We start from the raw sequence: 18889 nt of genomic DNA, 5'->3' as shown, positions 1-18889 counted from the left end.
CTGTGTCCTCAGTCGCTCAGCTGGACAGAGCATCTGCCATGTTAGCAGGAGATCCCGGGTTTGACTCCTGGTTCGGGGCACACATTTTCAACTGTCCCCGTTGACTTATATCAATGGGTGTATGCTATTCATTTCATTGTAATTTAAATCTGTGTTGATTAGAACAACAACAACAATGCATGAACTTAACTGTGAAATAAATGTAACACAATTATGTCGTGTGTTAAAACAAGGACAGTGTGTGTTCAATACTTACTATATTAAGTGGGCTAACTGTGAAATAAATGTAACACAATTATGCTGTGTGTTAAAACAAGGACAGTGTGTGTTCAATATGTTCTGTATTAAGTGGCAAGAGCTGTGTGGTTAGGTTTTTACTGCTCATAGATGTTCAACAGTAAAGTATTGTACCAGTATGTGGATGTTTGCCTGCAACCTATTAATGAAACTTATTGAAAGTTAAACAATAGTGCACTCGCCATATAACTGTGTATTATTGGGGGGTTGTGAACAGTGAAAGTAAAGAACCATGAAATGCAACTATGCACCTGTCGGCTACATCATTTAAAGTAGTCAGAATTGAACTTCCACCCCCATTTTTCAGTCAGTATAGCAACACAGTATGTTGACACCGAGGGCAATCAATGATGAAATAAAGCAGGTGAACATCACAAACTAGGTTGGCAACCCAGTGGCATAACATGCTGCTAAGCACAAAAAATTCTGGTTTAATGGCTGCCTCGCAGCTCATGCCATCTAGACCCTTCTCTCCAGCACCAGATTTGCTGATCTACTTAGGAGGGAGTAATCCTTGCAACACATCCTTCACTCCCATAATCCTACTGGCCTCAGTTTCCACTAACCTACTGTCACCACACCCTCTACCCAACAATTTGCCGCCCTAAGTTTTCCAACACAGCCGCAAGTCACAGTTGTTAATTGTATTGACCAGTTTTGCTCTTCAAATGCACAAGAACACTATCAGAATATACACTGTTAAAGATACAAATTAAGATAATATGGAAACTAACATTGACACTACATAAAGCACATATTCTGCTTCCATTGTGATGGCTTCTGTTTAAAGTTCGCTGACAGCATTAAAGATTCCCTTTACAGTTGGCTGACAGCTGTAAAGATTAATTTGGCTATACTATGTAACTTAAACTTACCTTTAAAGAATGTTTAAAGTAGAATGCTAAATGGTGACATTGACATTGACAGCACCAAAGATGAAATTGACAGTACAACAGTACCTGTAACTTACATTGTACAGGTCGTAGTCTACCCAAAGATAATTTTCAACTACAGAAAATGAAAGTTACATTCATTGCTTGTTTTATGGACAAGTATATAGACATATCAGATCTGTACATATCTGCTTATACTTAAAAATACAATTATGCCAGTAAAAAATAAAAAATATTTCAAAATACATTATAAAAATACATATTAAAAATGTTTATACATAAATGCATTCAAAATTACAATTTTTAAAAATATTTCTTTTAGGATGATATGGCAGGTATTATATTTTGGTTGCTTATCTACAGCACTTCATCAAATAACTGGAAGAAACCATGTACATTAAATTCGTTTTGTTTGTTTGATAAATTTATAGTACATTATTTTAGATATAGGCATATTTCACTGACGTACAAAGGTCCTATAATACACCATTTCATGAGATGTTTCCCAAACAGAAAGTGAAAGTGGAGTTTTGAACTAGCAACTCCCTTAGATACACACTAATACACAAGGAGAATGTTCATATGGACAAATATGGTAATTCAGGAGTATATAAAATGAAGTGCCAAAATTGTCAGATCATGTACATTGGCCAAATTTGAATAGCATTTGAAACACATTATAAGCAACATTGTAATTTAAATTCAAATCATACAGCATTCGATGAACATTTGAGAACAACTTAACATACATTAGGTGAGATACAAGACAGTAAGAAAATTATCTGTACTGCAGATAAAGCTCTGCTGTTAAATGTTTTGGCAGAATGGGAAATTTTTGTGGAAAAAAGAAAACCCTCAAAATTTATTAAATGAACAAAATGAATTTAATCTACATGGGTTCTCCCAGTTATCTTATGAAGTGCTGTAGATAAGCAACCAAAATATAATTTTTAAGTACTATAGTACAGCCAAATTAATGTTTACAGCTGTCAGCCAACTCTAAAGGCAATCTTTAATGCTATCAGCCAACTTTAAACAGAAGTCACCACACTGGAATCAGAATACGTACTTTATGTAATTGCAATATTAGTTTTCCATATTATCGTAATTTGTATCTTTTACAGAGTATATTCTGATGATGCTCATGTGCTTTTGAAGAGCAAAACTGATCAATAAAAGATACTAACTGTGACTTGTGGCTGTGTTTCACAACTTAGTTTTAATAGTCGCTCTCCCTGTAGACAATGTCTGCTCTTGGTAAATTTGTCTCGCTATGTCCTCTTACCCATTCCTACTCGTCTTCATTGTGCACCATACCTCACCATCTCTGGTATCCATGTATCACATGCTAAGCCTGTGCTCATGCGACACCTAACCTCCTCCATTCCTAGCTAGCACACATGCTGCCTCCCACAGAGCTGTTAGCTACCCATTTCCAACAGCTAGCAAAGTTTTATTTTCCTCTGTGTATGCCTGCTGATGATGTACTGCTAAATTATTTACATTTTGCCAGAACATTCATCCTGTATTTCTTTAGTTTTAGCTATTTATTGTAGGATACAATGTTCGCTGACTCTGTGCAACAGTAAACATTAAATTTAATGGCCAATGATGTGACCATTTTTGCAACAAAAATTATTTATGACCATTTTTAGAACATCAGTTGTTTTGAATCTCTGTTTTAGTCATCCCTACATTTGATTTTCTCTTTTGTTTCACACTTACTAACATTTCAGATTCATTCTGTTTTATTCTTGGAATGCTTCACTTTCTTGTGTGATGTACATTTGTTTCATCTTTTTAATAACAGACTGGGGGAATTCACAGTGCTTGTGGTATTTGAGTTTGAATTCTAGAGTTCAATAAACCCTCAGAAGCACATGGTGGCCTCTTTTACTCATATTAGATACTTAAGTACCACAACTGATCTGTTCCAAGTAGCTACCCATGTTTGTTGTAGAAAGAAACAGCACCCAGCTGCTACAGAATATGTTCAAGAAAGAATTAAAATTGTATCTACATTTTCTGATTTGCAAGTTACTTCCAAGTGTCCTTCCAGATATTTTTCTTTAACACTGTGACTGAGTTGGTTGTATTTTTTTAGACAGTATTTTTTAAAATGTAAAGCTAATTGGTTACAATATTTTGTCAAGTAAGTTTGAACACCATGGCCAAATGAAAAATCTGATATTATTTTTGTATCAATAAAGTGTGATGGTAACTGAGCCTACAAAGAAGTTGTCAATGGAAGTGTCTTGTACATTTCAACTCCTGTAAGTAAATTTCCTGTGTAAAATAAAATAAAGCAGTATGTCAGTTACTCTAGGTCCTTCAATCAGTAGCCATTGTTAGGGTACATATATTAAAACCTAGACCAATAGTGAGTCACCATAAATTCTGCATACTTTCTTACCATTTGATAAATGTGAGATTCATTTCCAAAATGTAAAGGCAGTAGAAGTAATAGAGAATATCACTTAATAGGGAATATCACTTAACTCAAAAATATTCCCACCAAGCCCCCTTTCATTATCTGATTCCCCCTATATTACCCTTAACTTTTCTCTAATGATATCGTACTGCATACAATAACAGGATGTAAATTATGACTTACGTATGCTATCATCAACTGTGCAGGATTCATGCTCTTTTATCCAAGTATCTGAAACTTTTTTAAACTTGGGTAAAAGAGTCAAGTGGGCTGTTTCCATTAACTTGTTGAAGAATTTCAAGCTTGTGTGCTAGTAATTGTGTTGTGCAAATGAACATTATTTCTCTGCTTAAGTTGATTTAAATTTTTATGGCATAAATTAGAAAATTGCAAATGACTGTCAATATCTTAAGAGATCTGAAGTGACATCTACAAGTCTCCTGGGGGTAGGAAGGGGTTAAACCTAGAATATGTGCATTTACTTTCTCCTGTGATCAGAAAATGTAAGCCAGCTGTGATGCATGATCCCATAACAGTATTCCATATTGTAGGTATGAATGAAATAATGTGTAATGAGACTACAGTAGCAGATTTTTTCTGACGTTTTATCTTGATGTATGTAACAGAAATAGTATTCTTGATAGTTCACTTCTTAAGTAATTTGTCCACCTCAAAAGAATCTTTTATTGACCACAGGTCCAAGTAATTTGACATTATTACCTTCAGACTTTGCTGTCCAGAGACTGAAATGAAGTTATTCTATCTTTGTTTTGTTAGTGGACAGCTGGACAGCCTCCAGTGATCAGTAATTTTTATTATTATTTCTCTGTCGTAATTTTGAACACATTGCGTTTTCACCTGTTGTTGTTAGTGTGATGTCATCAGCATAGAGTATATTCTCAAATGGCATGTAACTTGAGAAATCATTGATATAAGCAGTGAAGAGAAAAGGTCCAAGAAGCAACACATGTGGCATTCCAAGACTTATTTTCAAAAACTGTGATGTCTGATTATTTGCATTTGTTGGTTGCAGTCTGCCCAGATGGACAGGTTTTAAATAACCTTAATGACTCATCTCTTATGCCACAGTGTGTTGATTTTATTATTACAGTCTTGTGTGACATTGAGTCAAAGGCTTTGTTCAAGTCTATAAGTGTAGAATGTGTAGTTTGTCTCTTTTCAGCACCATCAAGTACAATATCTAACAGATTGTGTCATGGTAGTGTGCATTTGTGTATCTGTGTGAGAATGTGTGTACTTTTTGCCAAAGTTGAGTTAGAACTTGAGAGCTAGTTGTTAAGATAGTGAACCATTATTAATGTACATGTGCCACAAATCGCTTTGATAAAAATGAGTTATTATCTTTCCTTTACTTTATGCAGATTTCCTATGGCTTTTACTGTTCACATATTTGATATAAAATCATATTTGATATGTATTTTATATATACATTCAGTATATTGTTATTTTCAAAATAGTCATATATTTGTTTGTGTATACAGCTTTCGATTATTTTTGATGCAGTTTTAACAATTGAGGTTGGTATATAGTTACTAGGGAAGTGTGTGTCTCTTTTCTTAAAGGCTGGAAGTGTTACTGTGAATTTAAAAGTTTCAGGGAAAACACATCTGCCACAATTCTATTGTATAAGTAATGTAATGATATTTCAATGTTTTTGCTATGCTCTTTATGATACAATTACTATTTTCATAATAGTTCTCTGTTTTAGAATTGCCAAGCTTGCTAACTGCTTTCCTAATATTGTGAGGGAATAGTTTTAAACCATGAGAACATAATTGTATTTATTATTGGAACAGAAGTATCTCAGCATCCAAGCTGTTGTTGCAGCTTGAATGATGACAGTCTGTAAAGTTTATAAAGTATTCACTTAACATCTGTAGGAATGTTATTATCTTTTTATTTTGGTTTACTTCCCTTTGAAGGCATTCCACACTTACTTACAACTATTTTTTTTTATTTCAAAATGTAGCTATAATGTGCTTCAACCTTGGTTATTTTAATTTCAATTTTATAGACTTTTTTGAGTTTTGTGTATAATTTATTAATGTCACCACTTTTAATAGGCCTCTCTTTAGCTATTAGAAGCAGAATTCTTACTTTATATACACATACATAAGTATCCTGATTTCCTAGATTGCTTCATGTAGCCATAAGTAATGGTAAACTATAAATGTATGCACCCAGTATGTAAATATATGTGACTAATATGTAAATCCATGTAATTAATACTTCATTATAGTTAAACATTGATATACCTGTAAACAAGTCTTTCAGTAACATACATATAGGCTATGGGTTAATAATATACTAGTTATCTCCATTGTCCCCTACTTATACAAACTTATATATTTTATTCATAAAGTTGTACTATTAAATGTATCTTACATTTTGATAGGGCCAATTGTATCAAAATATATTGAACACCAGATAATAAATATTCTAATAATTCTAAATCTAATTATTCAAATAATTTATACATACATTATGTGAAAAATCATGTCTCAAAAATAAAATATATCATACCTTGAACAAGTGTTCTCAAGGCAAATATATTGTCTTCAACCTTTGTTGGATCTTCCAACACCTCATGCTGTGCACGCTGCTTCCAACACTGATCTAATGATTCATGAGAAGTGGACATATCCAGCCAATGTTTCCAGTCCTTTACGTAAGTTCATACACTACCATAAATGACTGATGTTAGTTGTATGTTAAAAACATCTATGTAAGTTATCATAAAATGATGACAAATGTTTTGTTACATTTAATAAAAATTAACAAACAGTCTTGATTGTGTAAACACATTTATTTAAAAATGGTGACTGTTTTCAATCTGGTTTAGTCCATCATCAGACCATACTACAAAGGTGACAACTAGAGACAGTCACAGACCAGGAACCATATGTATATGATAAGGATGAACAGTTAACAACCATGTCTTGTATCTATGATTTCTGTCCCATGACACTGTTTTTGCCTGCCACCTTTGGAGTATGGTCTGATGATGATCTAAAACAGATTGTAATCAGTCACCATTTTTAAATAAATGTGTTTATGCTATCAAGACTTCTCTTTTATTTTTATTAAATACTGACTGTAGGTTGCTGCTTTTGCAATTATGATTACAAAAATAATGTTTTCTTACAGCCATTATAAAATAAGGGATTTGACACATAATTATGCAGTAACAATAACCTAGTTTTAAGGATGATAGTATAAAATGAGAACTTGGGTTGCTTCAAAGCATTCTGTAAAAAATCACAAAAAATTCAGGACTTATTTTGTTACACCACTAAATAAAATGAAAAAAAAAAAAAAAAAAAAAAAAAAAAAAAAAAAAAAAAAAAATATTGTAAAAATAAATCTCCAGGCCTGCAAAATGAAACCCTGGATTACAAAAGAAATAAAAATTTAATTCAAGACAAAATGAGTATTATATACATCACAAAGATGTTCTGATGAGCCTGCTGTAAAAGAACATTATAGATCATATTCTACAATACTGAAAAGAGTTATAAAGTGCTCTAAAACATTACATATTAAATCTGAAATAGACAACTCATACAGTAAAATAAAAACCATCTAGAGTACTATCAAAAGGGAGCTGGGGAAAAATGATGATAGTGTTTCCTACATAGAAATAAGACATTGTGGTAGTTTGATTAAAAAAACTGATGCAGCTGCAAGTGTCCTTAATGAATACTTTCTATCAGCTTCCAAGAAATGTGGTTATGGACCTCCTGAAAGAGTCTGGATTGCGAAAAATAAGTCAAATGCATATAGCCCCATTTACTGTCAGTGAGGTGAAAAGGATCATCACTAAAAAGAAAACCAAAAAGTCATCTGGCTTTGATAATATTTCCTCTAAGCTATTTAAACATCCTCATAATGTCATCTGTGTAATACTTTGCCATATATTTAATGAATCTCTTTATGAATGAATCATCCCAGACAGAAAAAAGTATGCAGATGTGAAACCACTATTTAAGTAAGGATTTGTCAACTGATGACTCTATATTTTCACTTATGAATAATGTTTTAGAAGCACTGAACAATAGATTAGCTCCAGTTGGAACATTTTGTGATTTAACTAAGGTCTTCAACTGTGTGAACCATGAAATGCTCCTTTCAAAAGCTGTCTATTATGGATTAAGTAGCACAAGGGGAACGTGCCTTTAATCATACATAACTGACAGAAACCAGAGGGTATCGCTTAATCGGAAGATGGCACAATAACCTCACCTGGTTGGGGAACAGTAAGCGCAGGAGTGCCGCAAGGTTCTGTGCTGGCCTCTCACTCCTTCTTATTTTTACTAATGACCTTCCACATTGTACGAAAGCTACTACCAAATTTACTCTCTTTGCAGATGATACATCTCTTTTAGTTGAAAAAACATCTGATAGTGACATTGCAACATCTGCCAAATTTGTGTTCAATAATCTCTATAAATGGTTCACTTGGAATGGACAGACTTTGAATTTTAAAAAACCCAGTATTATTATTTTTTTTTTTTTTTTTTTTTTTTTTTTTTTTTTTTTTTTTTTTTTTTTTTTTTTTTTTTTTTTTTGGGGGGGGGGGGGGGGTCTCATAAAGTGCAGGAAAACATAAGTCTAAGCTGTAATGATCAAGAGGTACATCAAGTTCAACATTATGAAAAGGAAAGTTGCTTCTCATTATATAGCGATGATGCTGAGTTGCAGAGAGGCAGAACAAAAGAACTGTCACAAATAAAGCTTTCAGCCACACACACACACACACACACACACACACAAAGGCAACTCACACACATGACTGCAGTCTCAGGCAACTGAGGCCACACTGCGAGCAGCAGCACTAGTGCGTGATGGAAGTGGGAGTAAGGAGGAGGCTGGGGTGGGGAAGGGGAGGAATAGTAGGTTAGGGATGACAGACAATGAAGTGCTGCAGGTTAGACTGAGGGAAGGAAAGAGGTGGGGGGTTAACAGAAAAGGAGAGAAGTAAACACACTGAGTGTGATGGTGGATTGAGGGCTGTGTAGTGCTGTAATGGGAACAGGGAAGGAGCTGGATGGGTGAGGAAAAGTGAAGGTTGAGGGCAGGCAGGTTGCTGGAACATAGAGTATATTGCAGGGAAAGTCCCCACTTGTGCAATTCAGAATAGCTGGTGTTGGTGGGAAGGATCCATATGGCACAGGCTGTTAAGCAGTCATTGAAATGAGGGATTCATGTGTGGCAGTGTGCTCAGCAACAGGATGGTCCACCCATTTCTTGGCCACAGTTTGTTGGTGGCCATTCATGTGGGCAGACAGATTGTTGGTTGTCATGCCCACATACAATGCAGCACAGTGGTTGCAGCTTAGCTTGTTGATCATATGACTAGTTTCACAGGTAGCCCTGCCTTTGATGGGATAGGTAATGTTTGTGACCGGACTGGAGCAGGTGATGGTTGGAGGATATATGGGACAGGTCTTGGATCTCAAGCTATTACAGATGTATGAGCCATGAGGTAAGGGGTTGGGAGCAGGGGTTGTGTAGGGATGGACGACTATATTGTGTAGGTACAGTGGACAGCAGAATACCGCTGTGGGAGCGGTGGGAAAGATAGTGTGCAGGACATTTCTCATTTCAGGCCATGGTGAGAGGTAGTTGAAACTCTGGTGGAGAATGTCGTTCAGTTGCTCCAGTCCTGGCTGCTACTGAGTAACAAGGGGAATGCTCCTCTGTGGCTTGACTGTGGGGCTTTGGGAGTTGGTGGGAGATTGGAAAGATAAGGCATGGGAGATTTGTTTTTGTTCAAGGTTGGAAGGATAATTATTGTCTGTGAAGGCTTCAGTGAGATGCTCAGTGTATTTCAAGAGGGACTGTTCATCACTGCAGATGTGATGACCACAGGGGGCTAGGCTGTATGGAAGGGACTTCTTGGTGTGGAAAGGGTGGCAGCTGTTGAAGTGGAGGTATTGCTGGTGCAGGGTGTATATGACCCGGGACAACTGGGAGATTTGGGGAAAACCTGGGAATTTTTTTAATCTTGGAGAAAACTGGGAAAGACCTGGGATTTTAGAATTCCAGGAATTTTTTATTGTTTTAGTTTTCAGTTACATTTTTGTAACATTGACTGCTAAGAAACAATACTCCAACAAAGTATATTACTGTATCTTGCTATTGCAGAATAATAATTGCAGCAATAAAACATGAACAAGAGAGAGAGAGAGAGAGAGAGAGAGAGAGAGAGAGAGAGAGAGAGAGAGAGAGAATGAAAATAAAACTAAGTTGCCAAGGAAATGTGCCATATACAGCAACAAACTACAGTGCTCAAACAAGTGTCTGCTAACAGCAAAATGTGTCAACAGCTTTAGGAAAACTATGTAATGCTTCATAACAGCAAATTACCTTCGATGAGCGTGATGTGACAACTACTTGCATTAGATTTGTTTGACCAGTTGAGAGCAAGCTCATGCGTGTGCGCAGTTGAGTCATGTGTAAGTAGTACCAGTACCTTCTCCCACCTCTGGCTACAGAAGTGTGGCAGTTAGCTGTATAAGCAATAGCAGCAAGCAGCCAGATGCTACCCGGAAAAATTTTACTGGCATGCCTAAGCTGTCAGATACACGCATGGACGACAGGCCTGCATGTAGGGGGCGGGGTGCAAACCGGAGTATCTGCCCTGGGTGGCAATTTCTGGGGGGGAGGGGGAGGAAGAATTTGTTTCACAAAGTGCCTAGTATCCGAACATGTAATAAAGCCTAACTGGAGAATAAATGCGGGATAACTAAAATGGTGATTGTGGCAGGATTAGTCAAGTTAACCAGAGTATAAGTTTTATCCTGACAGGAATAGTTACAGAATTAATGATGACAAGATTGTTTGTTAGAGTGAGGAAGGGGAAGAAATGGGGACATCCCACAAATTATAGAAGACTCTGACGATTCCAAATTTATATAAAAATTTTGCACTACTACTTTTCAATCTCATGCTTCAGAAGCTAGAGCATATGATGAAATGTAAAACTATTTCATAACATGAAACATTTTGCTTGTAGTAGGACTAATAAGCACTTGATATTGCTACTTCGTCATTATATTCTGTCGTGTTATAAAAATGACCATTTGTGCCAAAACAGTGTCGTTTATTTGGTGTGTGTTACAATTGCTGCAATATTAGGCATATCTATTTCATGTTATCTAGCAGAAAGTGACAAAATACAGATAATCAGATCAAGAAACCACACCAGCCTTGGGTACTATTCATATTAATAGCTTTTTCAGTATTAGACAATGACATTGGGTTTTTTCATGTAGTAAAATGTATCCTATATGTAATTTTATGTCACACAAAACATCAAGTTATTAGCTAACAAGCAATAAAGAATGCAAATTTTCTGAAGAGTTCCTGTTCTCCCAGGTACAAATAATCCCATCCAGTATATATTGTATTTTTTTTAAAACAGGGGCAGGTTGTCAAACCAGCCCACTGGGAGCAGAAGAGGCACCACAGGACATTTTAATTTCCACTGTCCTGAATATAGTTTGAGGGCACCCATTACAAAATATTACACATTTGAGTTTCACAAAGTGAAAGATAGTGATGTGCTATAGAAGAATGCTGTGTGAATATACAGGGCTATTACAAATGATTGAAGCGATTTCATAAATTCACTGTAGCTCCATTCATTGACATATGGTCACGACACACTACAGATACGTAGAAAAAGTCATAAAGTTTTGTTCGGGTGAAGCCACACTTCAGGTTTCTGCCACCAGAGCGCTTGAGAGCGCAGTGAGACAAAATGGCGACAGGATCCGAGAAAACGTATGTCGTGCTTGAAATGCACTCACATCAGTCAGTCATAACAGTGCAACGACACTTCAGGATGAAGTTCAACAAAGATCCATCAACTGCTAACTCCATTCAGTGACGGTACGCGCAGTTTAAAGCTTCTGGATGCCTCTGTAAGGGGAAATCAACGGGTCAGCCTGCAGTGAGCGAAGAAATGGTTGAACGCGTGCGGGCAAGTTTCACGCGTAGCCCGCGGAAGTTGACGAATAAAGCAAGCAGGGAGCTAAACGTACCACAGCCGACGATTTGGAAAATCTTACGGAAAAGGCTAAAGCAGAAGCCTTACCGTTTACAATTGCTACAAGCCCTGACACCCGATGACAAAGTCAAACGCTTTGAATGTTCGGCGCCGTTGCAACAGCTCATGGAAGAAGATGTGTTCAGTGCGAAACTTGTTTTCAGTGATGAAGCAACATTTTTTGTTAATGGTGAAGTGAACAGACACAATGTGCGAATCTGGGTGGTAGAGAATCCTCATGCATTCGTGCAGCAAATTCGCAATTCACCAAAAGTTAACGTGTTCTGTGCAATCTCATGGTTTAAAGTTTATGGCCCCTTTTTCTTCTGCGAAAAAAACGTTACAGGACACGTGTATCTGGACATGCTGGAAAATTGGCTCATGCCACAACTGGAGACCAACAGCGCCGACTTCATCTTTCAACAGGATGGTGCTCCACCGCACTTCCATCATGATGTTCGGCATTTCTTAAACAGGAGATTGGAAAACTGATGGATCGGTCGTGGTGGAGATCATGATCAGCAGTTCATGTCATGGCCTCCACGCTCTCCCGACTTAACCCCATGCGATTTCTTTATGTGGAGTTATGTGAAAGATTCAGTGTTTAAACCTCCTCTACCAAGAAACGTGCCAGAACTGCGAACTCGCATCAACGATGCTTTCGAACTCATTGATGGGGACATGCTGCACCGAGTGTGGGAGGAACTTCATTATCGGCTTGATGTCTGCCGAATCACTAAAGGGGCACATATCGAACATTTGTGAATGCCTAAAAAAACTTTTTGAGTTTTTGTATGTGTGTGCAAAGCATTGTGAAAATATCTTAAATAATAAAGTTATTGTAGAGCTGTGAAATCGCTTCAGTCATTTGTAATAACCCTGTATATATTTAAGTACAATATAATTTCTGCACAATTTCAGTGCAGTAATGTGTTCATTGTAAATAAGTATTATAGTAGTTCTATTACATGTTTATTGCCTTATAAATAAAAAAACTTTTTTAAATTCTGTGCATTAGTGTTTGTGAAATGATTCTTTCATATAGTGTCCATTAAAAAAATGACGATCATTCCACTTGGGACCTGTGGAAGGTACATTAGCTTATTTGTTTCAGTTGTAAATATTTTTCATCATGTATTATTGTTTTTCTGACATGTTCTACATCCTGGAGGACCTCCTCACTACAGATCAATTGGAAGGAAGGTAAATCAAATCTAATCTAATCTAATCTAATCTACCTATTGGACATAAAAAATCTTACTAGTGTAATACCATAATTTAAAAGTAAATTAAAAGAATATCTTCTGGAACCCTCGTTTTACTCTCTTGATGAGTTCTTTGAGATAAACACTTCTATACTGTAAGTTAAGTATTGCACATTGACTTGTAATATTTGCTGTTACCATTTTCTAACTGAACATGATGACCTATGTCAGAATAACAATGTACTTCACTTCTAGAAAAGTTATGACTTAATATGGAATAATTGTAATTTATTATTGTATTGATTTATATCTCTCTTTTAGTTTGGGAAGTGCGTAAGCTTGTAAATGTTAACATATTTTGTTCCTTTACACATATTGCAATTTGTATCCACTACCATCTATAAGTAGGCTACTGTTCTCATGTATAATTATGACTCGTTACACATCCATACAGTTCTCTTGTATACTGGATCTATGGAACCCGAACAAACAAACAAATAAATAAATATAAATAAAACAGATGTGTTAATTTTGTGGATAAAATGAGAGAAAGATACATAAATGATAAAATATTGGTGAAACATATTTGTCACTTTGGAAAATCTCAGAATTTTTTCCATTCATGTGTATGATTGCATTCAGTATAAAATGATGCAGTATTTTTGGCAAAAAGTTTTAAATTCACTTATCAAACTAACCACATATCCCACAAAGAGATAAGTGTTTTAAAATGCTTTAGTGCCATGGTAAATCATAAGCTACCAAAATTATAGAAACAAGTTCCACTGATTCCACTAGGCAATCTCTATCCCTGGCTCTAAAGACATAATCTATGAAGAATATTTGTTGGGTTTTAACAAACTGGTTTTGTCAAAAAAACATGCTGATTATGATGAAATTCGTTTTAGTAAAACAGTTGTTTTTGTTTGAATTTTAAAAATGTTCTGGGATTCAGAGACAAATATATGTATACTCATCTATAGATATTATTTGTGCCTTTTTTGTACAGATACAGAACAAGAGCAGTAGAAATGGAGCAGTAGCTAAATTGATTAAAGAGGCTTTATATTGGAAAGTATGGTCATGGACTTTCTCATTGGCCTAGTACACCCACCTGACAAGGCAGTTTGTCACATTCATTTAAGCAAATGCCACACTATTTTGCTTCCACATATCATAAACATGGCGCAAAAACAGTACAAAGAATCATAATGTAGGCTGTATATTCCACACAAAATGGGAAATGTAAAATACGTCTCCTTAAAAAAAAAGTGACCTCTTTGATGAGGTCATTTGGTCTCTGAAACAAGTGCTAACACATGCTGAAAATTCAACAGTTACAACTGCAAGAACAAAGACTGACTGATAAACAGTCAACTGTAGAAAAGGCATTAGTCCTTAATGATCATGACTGTTGTTGTTGTAGTCTTCAGTCCTGAGACTGGTTTGATGCAGCTCTCCATGCTGCTCTATCCTGTGCAAGCTGCTTCATCTTCCAGTACGTACTGCAACCTACATCCTTCTGAATCTGCTTAGTGTATTCATCCCTTGGTCTCCCTCTACAATTTTTACCCTCCACGCTGTCCTCCAATACTAAATTGGTGATCCCTTGATGCCTCAGAACATGTCCTACCAACCGATGTCCTACCAACCGATCCCTTCTTCTAGTCAAGTTGTGCCACAAACTCCTCTTCTCCCCAATTTTATTAAATACCTCCTCATTAGTTATGTGATCTACTCAGCTAATCTTGAGCATTCATCTGTAGCACCACATTTCAAAAGCTTCTATTCTCTTATTGTCCGAACTATTTATCGTCCATGTTTCACTTCCATACATGGCTCCACTCCATACAAATACTTTCAGAAACGACTTCTGGACACTTAAATCTATACTCGATGTTAACAAATTTCTCTTCTTCAGAAACGCTTTCCTTGCCATTGCCAGTCTACATTTTATGTCCTCTCTACTTCAACCATCATCAGTTATTTTGCTCCCCATATAGCAAAACTCCTTTACTATTTTAAGTGTCTCATTTCCTAATCTAATTCCCTCAGCATCAACTGACTTAATTCGACTACATTCCATTATCCTCATTTTTGCCTTTGTTGATGTTCATCTCATATCCTCCTTTTAAGACAATGTCTATTCCATTCAACTGCTCTTCCAAGTCCGTTGCTGTCTCTGACAGAATTACAAGGTCATCGGCGAACCTCAAAGTTTTTATTTCTTCTCCATGGATTTTAATACCTACTCCCAATTTTTCTTTTGTTTCCTTTATTACTTGCTCAATATACAGATTGAATAACATTGGGGAGAGGCTACAACCCTGTCTCACTCCCTTCCCAGCCACTGCTTCCCTTTCATGTCCCTCGACTCTTATAACTGCTATCTGATTTCTGCACAAATTTTAAATAGCATTTCGCTCCCTGTATTTTACCCCTGCCACCTTCAGAATTTGAAAGAGAGTATTCCAGTCAACGTTGTCAGAAGCTTTCTCTAAGACTACAAATGCTAGAAATGTAGGTTTGTCTTTTCTTAATCTAGCTTCTAAGATAAGCTGTAGGGTCAGTATTGCCTCACGTGTTCCAACATTTCTATAGAATCCAAACTAATCTTCCCCGAGATCGGCTTCTACCAGTTTTTCCATTTGTCTGTAAAGAATTCACATTAGTATTTTGCAGCCATGACTTATTAAACTGATAGTTCAGTAATTTTCACATCTGTCAACACCTGCTTTCTTTGGGATTGGAATTATCATATTCTTCTTGAAGTCTGAGGGTATTTTGCTCACCAGATGGTAGAGTTTTGTCAGGACTGGCTCTCTGAAGACTGTCAGTAGTTCTAATGGAATGTTGTCTACTCCTGGGGCCTTGTTTCAACTTAGGTCTTTCAGTGCTCTGTCAAACTCTTCATGCAGTATCGTATCTCCCATTTTATCTTCATCTACATCCTCTTCCATTTCCATAATACTGCTCTCAAGTACATTGCCCTTGTATAGACCCTCTAAATACTCCTACCACCTTTCTGCTTTCCCTTCTTTGCTTAAAACTGTGTTTCCATCTGAGCTCTTGATATTCATACAAGTGGTTCTCTTTTCTCCAAAGGTCTCTTTCATTTTTCTGTAGGCAGTATCTATCTTACCCCTAGTGAGATAAGCCTCTACATCCTTTCATTTGTCCTCTAGCCATCCCTGCTTAGCCATTTTGCACTTCCTGTCGACCTCATTTTTGAGATGTTTGTATTCCTATTTGCCTGCTTCATTTACTGCATTTTTATATTTTCTCCTTTCATCAATTAAATTCAATATTTCTTCTGTTACCCAAGGATTTCTACTAGCCCTCGTCTTTTTACCTACTCGATCCTCTGCTGCCTTCACTACTTTATCCCTCAGAGCTACCCATTCTTCTTCCACTGTATTTCTTTCCCCCATTCTTGTGAATTGTTCCCTTATGCTCTCCCTGAAACTCTGAACAACCTCTGGTTTAGTCAGCTTATCCAGGTCCCATCTCCTTAAATTCCCACCTTTTTGCAGTTTCTTTAGTTTTATTCTACAGCTCATAACCATTAGATTGTGGTCAGAGTCCACATCTGCCCCTGGAAATGTCTTACAATTTAAAACCTGGTTCCTAAATCTCTGACTTACCATTATATAATCTATCTGAAACCTGTCAGTATCTCCAGGTTTCTTCCATGTATACAACCTTCTTTTATGATTCTTGAACCAAGTGTTAGCTATGATTAAGTAATGCTCTATGCAGAATTCTACCAGGCAGCTTCCTCTTTCATTTCTTACCCCCAACCCATATTCACGTACTACATTTCCTTCTCTCCCTTTTCCTACTCTCAAATTCCAGTCACCCGTGACTATTAAATTTTTGTCTCCCTTCAATATCTGAATAATTTCTTTTATTTCATCACACATTTCTTCAATTTCTTCATCATCTGCAGAGTTAGTTGACATATAAACTTGTACTACTGTAGTAGGCCTGGGCTTCATGTCTATCTTGGCCACAATAATGTGTTCACTGTGTGTTTGTAGTAGCTCACCCACACTCCTATTTTTTTATTCGTTATTAAACCTACTCCTACATTACCCCTATTTGATTTTGTATTTATAACCCTATGTTCACCTGACCAGAAGTCTTGTTCCTCCTGTCATCGAACTTCACTAACTCCCACTATAACTTTAACCTATCCATTTCTCTTTTTAAATTTTCTAACCTACCTGCCCGATTAAGGGATCTGACATTCCACGCTCCGATCCGTAGAACGCAGTTTCCTTCTTCTGATAACGACATCCTCCTGAGTGGTCCCCACCTGGAGATCTGAATGGGGGACTATTTTACCTCTGGAATATTTTACCCAAGAGGACGCCATCATCATTTAACAATACAGTAAAGCTGCATGCCCTCGGGAAAAATTACGGCCGTAGTTTCCCCTTGCTTCAGCAGTTTGCAGTACCAGCACAGCAAGGCCGTTTTTGTTAGTGTTACAAGGCCAGATCAGTCAATCATCCAGACTGTTGCCCCTGCAGCTACTGAAAAGGCTGCTGCCTCTCTTCAAGAACCACACATTTTTCTGGCCTCTCAACAGATACCCCTCCGTTGTGGTTGCACCTGCAGTACGGCTATCTGTATCATTGAGGCACGCAAGCCTCCCCACCAACGGCAAGGTCTATGGTTCATGGGGGGAATGATCATGATAAGGTTTTGAAATGTTGTTTCTTTGTGCACAAACTAATCATGCAGTTTCATGATCACAGATATCCATGAAACTTTACAACACACATATGGTGCAGATACCCTTCACATTCAACCATATTTTGACAGATCAAACAGATTAACAAAAATCTTCACTTCATAACTGATCAGTCCAGATTCTAATAAGCATTGGTGTTGACATTTCATGGAAGCCCTCAGAATAATACTGGATGTCAGACAAGTGTGCTGAACATCTCCACCACTGGCCTGACCACCACATTTCCAAATCACTGATCCATTCAACATGCCTATGATACTGAACTTGCTAGAGCTTCAGGGACTTTTATATGAAACATCATGAGTTCTCATTTCCATGCACATGTACGTCTACCCTGTAAAAACCACAGAAGTGTATTACAGAGGGTACTTCTCATTTTACCCCATATCTGGATTCCTTCCCATTCTGTTTTTATAGGAAGCATAGGAAGAATGACTCTCTAAATGCCTCTATCCAGTTTGCAGTCAGTCTAATCTTGTCTTCACTATTATACAGAAGTGATACCTAGGGGCTGCATTGTATTTCTAGATTTAACATTTGTTACTGGTTCTTCAAACTTTATAAGTAGGTTTTCGCTGGTAGTTGGCTGCTAGTTCAGGTTTTTCAGAATCTGGTAATGTTATTGTGCGAGTCAAGGAACCCTGTCACCATTTGTACCACCCTTCTTTGCGTGTATTCATTATCCTCTGTTAGATTTATCTGGTGTGAATATTTATATCTGGCTTTATAACGTCAAAGATATAAGTATTGTATGCATGCTATTTCAAAGGGGTGTTCAGTTTACATAATAAGCATGGAAAGTTATTCCTTTATGTCACTGATTAATCAACATATTGTTCCATGACTTATAATGCCCTCTAGCACCAAATATAAATTTTGGACCTGCTGTCTGGAACCACCAGAAGAAAGAAACTTGAACTGCTTTCATCTTCTGGGCAGCTACACTATAGCTATGGTAGCTGTGATACTGACAACAATGCTATACACTGTTTTTTTGTAAGATCACTGAATGCATGCTTCATTGCTGACACAGCTTGCCCTGTTCAATTGCTTGCTAACACCAAATAAGGTAAACGTTTTTTGACTTGTAAGGCAGCTACAAACTATTTCTTCCATCATGTCAGTGACTTATTATAGCTTAGAATGATAAGAGCAAATTACAAACCACCCCAAAGACCCTGACTACACAAAGCTCTTGCATCATATGCATCATATCACATCACATTAATA

At 36.8% G+C, this 18889-nt stretch overlaps 1 protein-coding gene across 1 annotated transcript in view; it reads right to left on the bottom strand.

Moving 5' to 3' along the window:
- The window catches only part of LOC124777251 (clavesin-2-like), a 129887-nt gene that overhangs the window by 38827 nt on the left and 72171 nt on the right, over positions 1-18889 (bottom strand). Inside the window, exon 3 of the mRNA XM_047252577.1 lies at positions 6166-6304. Within this exon, the coding sequence (XP_047108533.1) occupies positions 6166-6283 (118 nt within the window). The 5' untranslated portion in view covers positions 6284-6304. The remainder of the gene's footprint in view (positions 1-6165; positions 6305-18889) is intronic.

This window comes from Schistocerca piceifrons, chromosome 2, assembly GCF_021461385.2.
Source record: "Schistocerca piceifrons isolate TAMUIC-IGC-003096 chromosome 2, iqSchPice1.1, whole genome shotgun sequence".
Classification (NCBI taxonomy): domain Eukaryota; kingdom Metazoa; phylum Arthropoda; class Insecta; order Orthoptera; family Acrididae; genus Schistocerca; species Schistocerca piceifrons.
Note: the sequence above shows the minus strand (reverse complement) of the source record. Positions and strands in the feature narration are given on the sequence as shown.